The sequence below is a fragment of the Sorex fumeus genome, unplaced genomic scaffold, assembly GCF_029834395.1.
Source record: "Sorex fumeus unplaced genomic scaffold, SorFum_2.1 ptg000039l, whole genome shotgun sequence".
Taxonomy (NCBI): Eukaryota; Metazoa; Chordata; class Mammalia; order Eulipotyphla; family Soricidae; genus Sorex; species Sorex fumeus.
The window spans coordinates 17,171,289-17,183,693 of NW_026606096.1; the positions used below are offsets into that span (position 1 = coordinate 17,171,289).

General features: G+C 41.8%; 1 protein-coding gene across 1 annotated transcript in view; it reads right to left on the reverse strand.

The window, feature by feature from the left end:
• Positions 1-4,255: 4,255 nt before the first annotated feature.
• TMA16 (translation machinery associated 16 homolog) overlaps positions 4,256-12,405 on the reverse strand; it is a 31,464-nt gene continuing 23,314 nt past the window's right edge. The window contains exons 6-7 of the mRNA XM_056119082.1: positions 8,384-8,426; positions 4,256-5,702 (exon numbers count right to left, since the gene is read on the reverse strand). Coding sequence (XP_055975057.1) covers positions 5,519-5,702; positions 8,384-8,426 — 227 coding nt within the window. The 3' untranslated portion in view covers positions 4,256-5,518. The remainder of the gene's footprint in view (positions 5,703-8,383; positions 8,427-12,405) is intronic.

A 12,405-nucleotide genomic window follows, 5' to 3' on the forward strand; every position in this document is an offset into this window, starting at 1 on the left:
TTCTCGTGAATGAGGATTGAATATACAATAGAATAGCAATTTTTATAGTCAGAGAAATTAGATTCAGATAATTTCATAAAAAAATAAAGAATAAGAGCTTTACAATCTACATCCAGTCTAAGAAGTAAAGGAAACATCCCTCTCAAAGCCTCAACTTTTGTAAGTTTGAATGCAGGGCAAATAAACCGCTTGGCCCTGGAAATGAAGGCTAATTATTATTGGAAAACTGTAAAGCATGGTTGATTAAAATGAATTTTTTTTTGAAAAAAAGAAAGAATGCTCACTGTTGGTGAGGGCCTGAGAGATAGTCTAAGGGGGTTAAGGCGCTTGCCGTACTCACTGCTAAGCTCAGTTTAACCACCTGCACTGCATATGGTCCCCTGAGCCCTGCCAGGATGCCAAGAGTGCTCCCAGAGCAGTCAGAAGCCCAGGCACAGCTGGGTGTGGCTCAAACCGCAAAACAAAAACAAAAACCTTGTTCTAGTCGCTCATTATTCTGCCCAAAGTGGGTATCTGAACTATGTATACCTTTCTTCTACCGCCCAAATTAGAACATCTGTAGACCAGTATTTTTTTTAGTGTGTATTCAACTACAGATGTCAACACTAAGAGTGTGACAAAGATGACCAAAAACTGCCGAAGTGTGGGTCAAGATACTTCAACTCGAGGAAACGGCAATGCAGGCAGAGGGATCGGTTAAGTACTGAAGTCCTTAGGCCAGAGCGATAGTACAGCCAGTAGGGCATTTGCTGTGCATGTGGATGACCCAGGTTCAATGCCTGGCACCCCTGATAGTCCCCCGAGCCCCATCAGGAGTAATTCCTGAGTGCACAGCCAGGAGTAACCCCTGAGTACCTCCAGGTTAACCCAAACAACAACAACAACAACAAAAATACTGAAATCCTGAACAAGAAATATCAAGAAAGAAATGGTAAGTTGAAAAATAAGCCCTTGCACCTGGAGAGATACAAGGAATAAGGCACTTGTCTTCTAAGTGGTCGTTCAGTCCACATACCCTTAGGCTCCCCCAAGGAGTAAGCCCTTTGCTTTATGTTAGTATAAGAAGGAAATGCAAATTCTTAACAAACTGAGCTTGGAAAAACAATCTGAAATAAAATCATTTCTGAACCTCTTGGGCATAGTACAGAACAAACATTTTATTGAAAATGTGACAGGATTAAATGCAGGGCAAGCAACCAACTGTAGCAATTTATATTCTGGTGGGGCTGTCCATGGTAGGGAAGGACTCTGCTTGCATGGGGACAGTAGCACTATCCTGTAGCACTGTCCTCCCATTGCGGCCTAGTAATGTCTCCATCGTGAGACTTGTTACAGTGTTTGGCATATTGAATACATCACGGGTAGCTTGCTAGGCTTTGCTGTGAGGAAGAGATACTCTCGGTAGCTTGCTGGGCTCTCCGAGAGGAGCGCGGAGGAACTGAACCTGGCTCGGCTGGGCCAGCTTCGAGCAAGGCAACGCCCTACCGCTGTATTATCACTCCAGCCCCACGGGGACAGTGGCAGATGGAATGTCTAGAGGGGTAGTACTGCACGGAGGGCATTTGCCTTGCACGTTGCTTGCCTTGTTGCATTTTTGCATGCCTTGCTAAGAATAATCCCTGAGTGCAGAGCACTGAGTAAGCCCTGAGCACCACCAGGTGTGGCCCAAAAACCATTAATAAATAAAATCAATTCTTGTGTAAACCTAAAACTGCTCTAAATAAATAAAAATAAAACCTGGTTTGTGTTTTTAAAAAAAGTGGCTGGAAACAAAAGTATACCTACAAAATAAATACAGCATTTTAAAAATTGTGAAGGAAGAGCTAAAGAGATAGCTCAAAGGTGGGGACGCAAGTGGGAGGCCCCAAGTTGGATCCCCAGCACCAGGTGCCACGTCCCCCAAGACCACCAGAGAGAGCCCTGGAGAGCCCTGAGCACTGCTGGGTGGCCCTGGGTCAGAGAACCTGATCATCGTGCCCATAGAGTCAGGGCAAGTGTTACCTGGAGTGACCCCAGGTCTCCTGAACATAGCTGAGAACCTCCAGCCCCACCACACACACACACACACACACACACACACACACACACACACACACACACACACACGATGTCTGGCATGCATGACACTCTAAGGGCTTAAACTGGAACAGTATATTTTCAAACTTCACAAGCAATCCTGGAGAATGGATTAAGAAGGACAAAAAGAATGGCCAGTGAGGAAGCTATGCCATGTGGTATAGGCACCATGGGGCGGCTTAAGAAAGGGGAGAGAGGAAATAGACTGATGGGTCTATCTGACATTCCTTATTGAACCAAGAGTCAGTGGAATTAGTATTTCATTATATATTCTATTATATTTATTATTTAAGTTTTTTGGTTTGTTTGGGTTTTTTTCTTGAATTTCTTTTTTTCAGTGTCAGAGAGATAATAGTCCAGGGGTCCCAGCCTCACGTATGGTCTGAGAAACCTGCAGGAGTCACTCGTTGAGTACAGAACAAGGGACATCCCCTGCGCACGGCCGGCTATGGGCCAAACCCTCCCCTCCACTCAAAGACTCCATTCACTTAGCATAATATTAAGGTAATACATAATTTCGAGACCATCAGAGGTAAATCTTAGGGAGGGTCCCTGTTTTTTCTAATCAGAGGTTTCCTAATTTTTTGGTCTGGGGTGATACCCAGTTGATTCCGCACCAGGCTATTTTCACTCAGGGCACCCCAGAGGGGGGCGGAAGAGTGCTCCCCGCTCCAAAGCAGCCGACCTCCACTACCAACCACTGCCACACTCCAGGCCGCTTTGCAGCTGTATGACACATCATAAGACACTTCCTACCCATTTTCCATAATTCCCACACCATGATTGATGGAGTTTAGACAGTAGGCAACAAATCATAGAGAAATATATATATATATATATATATATATATAATATACATTATATATATGCCTCTCGGAGAGCCCAGCAAGCTACCAAGAGTAATGGGATGACAGTGATACAGTGATATTATATATGATTGAGGGCAGACAGGGAACAGAGGAAAGAATCAAGTATTAACTTAGTCTTAGAGGCTTGAGAAATTAGGTAGAAAACGTGGGGAGATATCCAAGGAATTCAGCTCAAGGATCTCAACCAGGGCCTGGCAAACATCAGGAGGCCAAATCCACCCTGCAGCCTGTTTGTGCACTGACAAGAACCGGAATGACACATACATTTTTAAAAGAAGGGTAGTCAAAGATGCAAACATGCACACAAACAACAACAGCTGCATTTAACCCACAACACATAAAGTATCTACTCCCCAGCTCTTTACCAAAACAAAGCAAGTTACTTTTACTCTGTTCCATGGCTATGGACCAGAGCAAATGTTGCAAAGACACTACTGATCAGAGTCCAGTACAGGAGAGAGAGCTATGGCTACAGAAGGATCACATCCTACAGAAATTGACCTCGCAACTGCTAAGAATGGGGCTGGAGTAATAGCACATAAGTAGAGCATTTGCCTTGCATGTGGCCAGCCCGGTCGACCTGGGTTCGATTGCTCTGCCCCTCTTGGAGAGCCTGGCAAGCTACCAAGAGTAAGTATCTCGCCCGCACAGCAAAGCCTGGCAAGCTACCCATGATGCATTCGATATGCCAAACACAGTAACAACAAGTCTCACAATGGAGACATTACTGGTGCCCGCTCGAGCAAATTGATTAAAAATGGGAGGACAGTGCTACAGTGCTACTGCTTAGAACATTCCTCTACAGAGCAGTTCCATGTGGGTCAGAGAAGGAGCTTCCCATGACAGAGGCCAGAGTTCCCATCCCCAGCACTCCATGGTTTCCTGAGCAATGCTGGAAGTGGCCACTGAGCATGGCCAGTTATGGCCCCAAAACTGGGGGGGGGCGGGAGACAGAAAAATGACATCTTTAGGCTACTCTGGAAGCGACAAGAAACTGACGATCTTTAATGGTAATGTAAATTTATTCATTCAACAAATAGCTATCTGTTCTAACTCAAACAGTGCTCTTATGGGTTGGCTTCCCTCCCTCCTTGCCTCCCTCCCTCCACTTAGCAGATGGAAAACTGGGAACAATGTCTGGGGAAGGATGATCTGTCATTTTCAGTTATTCATCCGTAAGTATGGCTTTTAGAGCATTACACCAGATGAAAGTTTTGATTCCTTTTAATGTAATTTGTGACTTGCTTTCTGTACTCATTTTAAGATTTAATATGAACCATCTACTAAAGAAAATGAAAATTTCCAATGACTAACAAGACAGAAATTTATTATGTAATCAAAAAATCATACTTTCACAGATTACTAAAGCACAAGAATACTGACATCAGTTCTATCACCGAAAATTAACTAGGGCGTAGTAAGTGAAATTATAGAAAAAACTAATTTTCCAGAAGTAAAAGACCTGTAACATTTTAAATAAACTGTTAACAAGACTGCTGATAATCTAGTCAACCTCTCAGCATTTTCTTCTGTTCTTAATATTCAAGTACACTTACTTCTGTTCTTAATATTCAAGTACACTTATATTGCATTTTTTTAGATGAATAGATTCTTGTGCAAGTTCTAGAAAGAGCAAATTCAGCCACATCTCTGTTTCTCCTGGTTTTTGAATAGCAGACTATTTAATCTTAACCTCTTAGGGAAAACTAATAAATAAACGGAAACAATTGATTTTTCTAATATTTAGTACTGTTTCCAAAAATAAAAAGTAACTCCACAACAAATCACCTTTCACAATAAGCAGCAGTAAAAACACACACAACATATACAAATCTCATCACATGTCCTTTTTTATCAAAAGATAACAGATTTAGTACAGATCAACATTATAGAAATAGACATTTTTTATACCATATAACTCTGGCTCAAAAAAATAAAAATAAGGTAAACTCCATTAGCGTTTATGACTCCCGTTATCACATTTTATTTTATTTGTTTAGTTTCTTGGGGGGGCCATACCAGACAGTGTCCTGGGCCCTTGCCTGGCAGTCTGCAGGGGACACGCATGCAAAGCGTCGACTCCAGCCTTTTGACACAGGCCTCAGTTTTGCTAATTTATAAGGAAAAACAGCATTTAAGAGAAAGACTTTGAACAAACTATCCCTAAAAGATACTTTTGGTATCGGCACTGCTCATAAAGTTATCCTTTGAGAAAAAAAGGCTGTTGAACACATTCTAAAATGTGAGATTAGGTGGGGAGAACATTAAAACATTTGTCCAGATTCAAATTGTTTTCCAGTCTCAAAAATTCAGATGTAAATGGATTTTGCTGATCACTTCTCTTTTAGCAATTTAGTGTAAATGGAAAGCAACATTTATTTTAAATAAAAATTTTACATTGTTTTTAAAACTGCAAATGGTGCACGGCGCGGGGGTGGGGGGTGGGTGGGGGACTCTCACTTTATGCAGACAATAAGTTAAACAGCAAAGTCTAGGATCTAGACAGTTATTTACCACAGTTACTTGAGTTTAACTTGAGGTTCTCAAATTACTTTCACATCAAGTAAAAACAGTTAGGCCACTGCAGTCATTTCCTCATCTGTGTCACTTGATTCATCTTCTAGTTTCAATTCCCCTAAATCTTTGTCTGCAGCTGTAGTAATAGCTTTCTTCTTGCACTTCTTAGGAACTGCATCATTAGCACAAATTTTTCTCATTTTAATGTTTGGTAATTTCTTCAGATCAGAATCCCATTCCCTAGACAAAAGAAAGAATAGAAAGGGTCAGAATGGGTGAAGTGAGGAAGGAGAAAGCATCACAAATCACGAAAGCATAAGAAATTTATGAATCAATTCCAACCAAATGTATTCATTAGAGGAAAAAAAAAAATCCCAAGAAGATGCAGATCAATACAGCAACGAGATATCTCATAACCACAGAGACTGGCACACATCTAAAAGAACAAAAGCAACCACTGTTGGCGTGGATTTGAGGAGAAAGGGACTCTTTTTCACTGTTGGTGGGAATGCCAACTGGTCCAGCCTTTTTGGAAACAACATGGATGGTTCTCAAAAAACTAGCTCCCATTTGACCCAGAAATACTTCTGGCAATAAATTCCAGGGGGGCCACAGACACACAGAAACACCATCTGCACTCCTATGTTCATTGCAGCACTATTCACCATAGCCAGAATCTGGAGACAACCTGAGTGCCTGAGAACAGACAAATGGATAAAGAAACTATGGCACACCCACACAATGGAATACTATGCAGCTGTCAGGAAAAATGAAGTCAAGAAATTTTCCTGTAAATGAATGAACATAGAAAATATCAAGCTGAGTGAAAAAGGAAAGGGACAGATATTGAATGACTGCATTCATTTGTGGTATATAAAAATATATAGCGAAGACTAATATCCATGGCCAGGGAAAACAGGGGTTAAGAGGACTGGTCAATGGTTGGAACTAACCACAAATATGTGTGGGGCTTGAGGGTAGGTAAGATTGAGAAGAGACCAGTATGCCAGTAATAGCTGGGAATGATCAGGCTGGACAATGTCTGAGTGTTCAAGTAGGTAAGGGATATTCTCTTTCAGTATCAATATTGTAAACCGCAATGTCCAAGAGGAGAATGAGATAGGGAGACGGGGGGAGATAGGGAAAGACGGGGGCAGATGAGGAGATGGGGAGGGAGAGAGGGGGAGGGAGGGGAAGAGAGGGGCAAAGAGGGGGAAAGAGAGAGAGCTAGAGAGAAGAAAAGTGGCTGCCGTAGAGGCAGGCAGGGGATGAGGGGTGGGGGGTGTTGGTGATGGGAGGGAACCTGGGGATAATGGTGCTGGGAAATGCACACCAGTGGAGGGATGGGTGTTGGAATACGGTGTGACTGAAATCCAATTGTGAACACCTTCTTAATGGTTTATCTCACAGTTATTCAATAAAAAGATTTAAAAATAAATTCCAAAAGCATTCCCCCCACTTTATTTAAGGTGTTTTCTCATTAATCTAAAATAGTTATACAATGAACTATACAATAATTTCCAATATTGAAAATGTTAAAAAAATATATAAATAAAAGCACAGAAAACTATCACTCCTGGGGACATGTGGGCAACCATATGGGTGCCAGGGATCAAACATGAGTCAGCTGCATGCAAAGCAAGTGTCTCCTGTGCTATCTCTCCGGCCCCAGACTTTCATTTTAACACACAATGTAAGTCACAGTTAAATTTCAGTACCACTAGTTATGGTTGTAGTTAAAACAGTAAACTTTCTGTTTCCAATCTTGTCGTGTCTTGTGACAATAATACCATGTTCAATTAAAGAAGCAATGAAAATTCTATATGGAGAACAGAACGCTGACCAGCAACACTAATATTCTGTGTTCATTTCTTCTCTTGCTCAGGCTTTCTTTGGGATGGCGCATACAATGGTTAAGAAATAAAGAGCACATTTATATATGTGATTAATATTAAAGGTAAAAAAGAATATCAAGAGTCTCCATGCCTGAGCTCCACCATATATATGTATCATGGGCCTACCTGTACATCTCCTGAACTCTACTCATGAAATGTCACCCTACTCATGATTAGAGAACTCCTGTCAGGCAGGGAAGGAACAAAAACAACTCAGGAAGTTCTCAGAACATTAGTGCACCAAGGTGAGGGTGTTCAATGAACTTGAAGAAATGATAGCACAGGTAGTCATAAACGTATAAGAAAGAATGAGAGCAGAAATGAGATAAGTAAAATCAAAAGTGACAGAAATGAAGAGTGGGGAAAAAAAGCACAAATAAAGGTGATATAAAAAATACAATGAAAAGAAATGAGCAAAACCCCTGGCAATGGGCAAAGAGATAACTCATTTTATACCTGTCCAGGGCAAAAAAGTCTCTCCTTTGTTCCTGCTAGCTTGATGCCTAGGCTGGTGGTCAGAGATATTTCATGCTTTTGGCATATAAGGAAAATAAATAAAAAATAAAAGGTAAGGGGCTGGAGAGATAGCACAGCAGGTAGGGCGTTTGCCTTGCACGCGGCCGACCCGGGTTCGATTCACAGCATCCCATGTGGTTCCCTGAGCACCGCCAGGGGTAATTCCTGAGTGCAGAGCCAGGAGTGACCCAAAAAGCAAAAAAAAAAAAAAAAAAAAAAAAAAGGTAAGAACAGCAGAGTAAGAGCAGTTGAGAAAAAGATTAAGGAGCTCCAACATGAAGGAAAACTCTAGAAAATAACAGAAGATGGAAGAGTCTGAAAAGAAATAAATGGCAAACCAGAAAACTATGGAATCAGAGTAAGAGGAACAACATAAGAATCATCAAAGTCCCTGTACTTTGTACAAAGTCTTTTTTGCCCAAAAAGACATTTTCTTTTAGTCTAAAGGCTAGACTCAAGATGTCTCATTCATTTTATAAGCTGCTTCCAAGAAGAAAAAAAGAAACTCACCTGAAAGTTTTCAGATTTCCTGAATTTACAATATCTGGAATCTCTGAAAAAAAATAATTACATTTATTAGAAGATATTTTATAAATTATAACATTGTATAGTTTCCTTATAAGCTCAAATACTTAATGAATGATGAATGCCACAAAGAAAACCACAATTTAAAGAGTGCTAAAATGCTACAGAAAAAATTAGTTTTATACGTTTAAGAGCTCAGATTAAGAATATGATTATTCTGGAGAGAGTGCAGTAGGTACAGCATTTGCCTTAATACAGCTGACCCAGTTAGATGCCCAGATCCTCGGCATCCCATATGGTCCCCAAGCACTGCCAGAGTAATTCCTGAGTGCAGAGCCAGGAGTAACCCGAGCCATCACCAGGTATGCCCCGCCCACCCCCAAAAGAATATGATTTAAGAAAATGCTATTAATAAAACATAGCATAGAATTAAAGACATAAAACAAAAATATTAACAAATCAAAACTTATCTTTTTCTTTAAGCCATGAAAGTTACCCAGTCAAGTATAGCTATTAATCCCCTACAATACAAGGTGAAGATGATGAAGAATATGCACAAACATTTTTTACTGATGGAACATAGTGGGCATTTATAATTAAAAAATGAATACCACTGAAAACATTTGGTCAAGCAGCAAAATATTAAAATCAAATTCTCATTAATGTAAAGGGTAAATTATATCTATTGGACCAGAGAGGTAGTACAGTAAGACACCTGCCAGGTGTGCAGCTGGCCGCGTTCTATTCCAGACGCCACGTGTGGACCCCCCGCCCACCCAAACACTGCCGGGAATAGGTCCCGAGCAGTCTGGTGTGCTCAACGCCCCCACCCCATGTCCCAGTAAAAGCTTTTGTCACAGCTATAGGCTGGCTTTTGTAATAGTTTCAGAAAGTAACAGCGAAAAGACCTAGGTGCTAAAATCATACAACAAACATAAAATTTAAAATACAAAATCATAAAAGCCCAGAGCTGGAGGTATGGGACTGAGAGGAGGCAATGGTGGTAAAGAGCAGACACGCACGTGTCAGGTGTGCACACAGTTCACACGAGACCTTATCACTAACGGTAGTATAAATTATGGTGTCTCAAGCAGAAATTAAAAAAAAAAAAAAAACCTCGCACCCCTCCCCTCCCCAAAACCTGGGGAACAACAGCTCAGAGCACCTGCTCACAGGTATCTGGAAATGGGGGTCAAATCCTTGGCATCAGAGGTGTATTGAGCAGTTCTGGCAGCTGCATGGTTTGAGGCCGCCGCTCTGCTGTCTGATCCCCAGGGTCAGACAGCAAGCATCAGGGTCAGGAAGCATAAGTGCTGGCAAGAGCATGTGTCAGAGTGACAGCCCCAACAACTCTCATGGCTCCACTAAGTGCAAGTCCCGGTGAACACATGTACAATCACCAACATTAAAGAGTGCAAATCTCCACCATCCCTGCAGGGTCAAGCAAGTGCAAGTGTGTGAGATGTACAATTTGCCCCAAACAGCACTTAAAGCTGTGCGAGCATCACAGCTGGGCATGTGCGGAAACCCCCGTCACTGCAACCACATCAACAAGGAAGGGAAAGACAAAAATAGATTTTTTTAAACAACGAATAAAATATATCAGATACAACACATGGAGGGAGAAAGGCACAGGAATCTGAATGGGGAGCTAGAGGTGTTACTATCTCATCTTCTCTGAACTCTACCAAACAGGATTCGGTGAATTTCACTTTGCCCATGGAATTCCAGGTACTGGTGAACTTGTTAAGTTTATAAAACTGCCTTTCACCAGATATACACCCTAAATCTAGAAGAAACCCCAGGGCATAATTAGAAGAACACTAGATCTGAGTTTCAGTCCTGGCTCTAGGACCAGTCAATGCTTGACTTTCATGTGTTATTACTTACTATTCATCTGGTGGTTACATGTTTCACCCTCAGGACAAAAGAGCAAAAGCAGAGACCAACCGGGAGTTTGTGAGGATGGTACCCATGAGATGCTCGTAGCTAGAGGTAGGAAAGTAATGGCAATAGCAGTGAGAGTCACAGACTCTAAATATACTGGTGAGCTGGATACGGGTGTGAATGTAAACAACTGGTAAGTGTGACTGCACCGAGTAAAATATGGATCTTACGGGAGAAGCAAGTTTCAGGGAAAAAGCAGGTTGGGCCACTTCAAGTTTCAAATGCACATAAGATATTCAGTATAGATTTTTAGGAAACCCAAGTTTGGTGATACAAATGTGAGTTTTAGGAGTTATTAGCACTTAGATGGCTTTTAAAACCATGGATTAAATGAATGCGACTCAAGAATTGGTATAAATGGAAAAGTGACAAGATCCAGAGACAGGAACCTGGGCCAATATTGAGTTTGCAAAGATGAGACGGATTCCGTGTCGGAGCTGGAAGTATGATTGGTCAATTAGGAGGAAAAACTAAAAACCTCAGTGTCTTTTCCAACAAATGAAATGTGTGAGACCAGCAAAAAAAAAAGTGACCATCAGTATCAAATGCTACAGAAATGTAGACGGAATGTCAAAGCTCACTAGAGCAATTTAAAGGCTCTGGGAGACTAGTACTCCAAGGTGAGTGGTGGGGACGAAAATCTAATTAAAATGGACATGGAAAATAAACGGAGACTACAGCCATAGGTAAATTTTACACCTTTAGAAGATAATTACTGAGATGAAAAGAACACAAAACTTGTTGAAACTTTCCCTCAACCTGCAATATTAGGTACTATGTCATGCATGCTGATAAATGAAGTCTTATTTAACTGTTAGACAACCCAGGGGAAGAGGAGTGCTATTTATCCCCAAACTGAAGGAGAAAAACAAAGCCCAGGAGGGGTTCTTTGCCTGTTTACGCAAGGAGCTGTAAGTTCAGATTTATACAGTTCTAAAGCGGATCACTGTTGGTTTTCAAATTAAAAAGCACATCAAAGGAATGATGAAGAGGACCTGCCATCCACTTCAGAGCTTCTGATACTAACGCAGTGTAAACGCCTGCCACACGCTTTCTGATTGTAATTTAAGGGCCTGACATTAAGCCTTTGATGGCTGATGCACTCATTTTTCAAAACCAGCTATTTTGAATAAACATGTTGCTAGCTGTATGATACAGCTACTGGCACACACCACCCAGCGAAGTAAGACACCAGGCTGCCAAGCACCCAGAAGGTTGCCCTTCAGAAGGCCCAAGGTGACCTAGGTCAGTGGGCACCTGTGGGATCTTCATTTCCATTCCCCAGCCCCTGAGTCATGCTATTATGTTTCTAATGTGCCAAGAACTGGGGAGTCATTAAGCCCTGGGGACCTTGGGTCTGAATAAAGACACAGAAGCAGGCCCCCAGAATCTAGTTCAGTCCCTGACCTTGCCCCAGTCTGCAGGCAGACCGAGTCTAGGGACTTCTGAGTAATAAATCGTGTTTATCTCCAAGCTCAGGGATGCCTGTTGCTAGGGTCTGCTTTGCAATCCTAACAACCGCCAGACCGCTCCAATTACAACACTGGCTCCGGTCAAGGAAAGGTCTTGCGGGCTTCCCGTGGGTGGTCTGGGCCCCAGTAAATGAGGACCCTGTAAACTGCTGGGGCTGGTTATTACAGTTAACAAAGGCTATTTCCTTTAGGATCTCAGACCTAGTGTTCTTATTAAAAATTAAAGCTTTTATTATGCTATTAAATTAGGTACTTTTCAAGCACATCTACTTAACATAAATGCCTACAGGGATCAGAGAAGGAAGGTGAATGAACAAAGGTTCCTGGTCAGGGCAGGCTTGAGCATATATGCAGAATTTCAAGAGAAAGAACTGGTATCAAGCTTTACTGTTACAGGGAGGGCCAGGCCATCAGATTCTGTTTTGTTCTGCTTTGGGACATACCCAGCATTGCTCAGGGATTACCCAGGCTCCACAATCAAGAATCACTCAGGGCAGGCTGTAGGGATCCTACTGAGCTACAGCAAGGAGAGCCCCCTACCTGCTGGACTCTGTCTCCAGGCCCCCATCTGATATTTTTAAGAAAAGC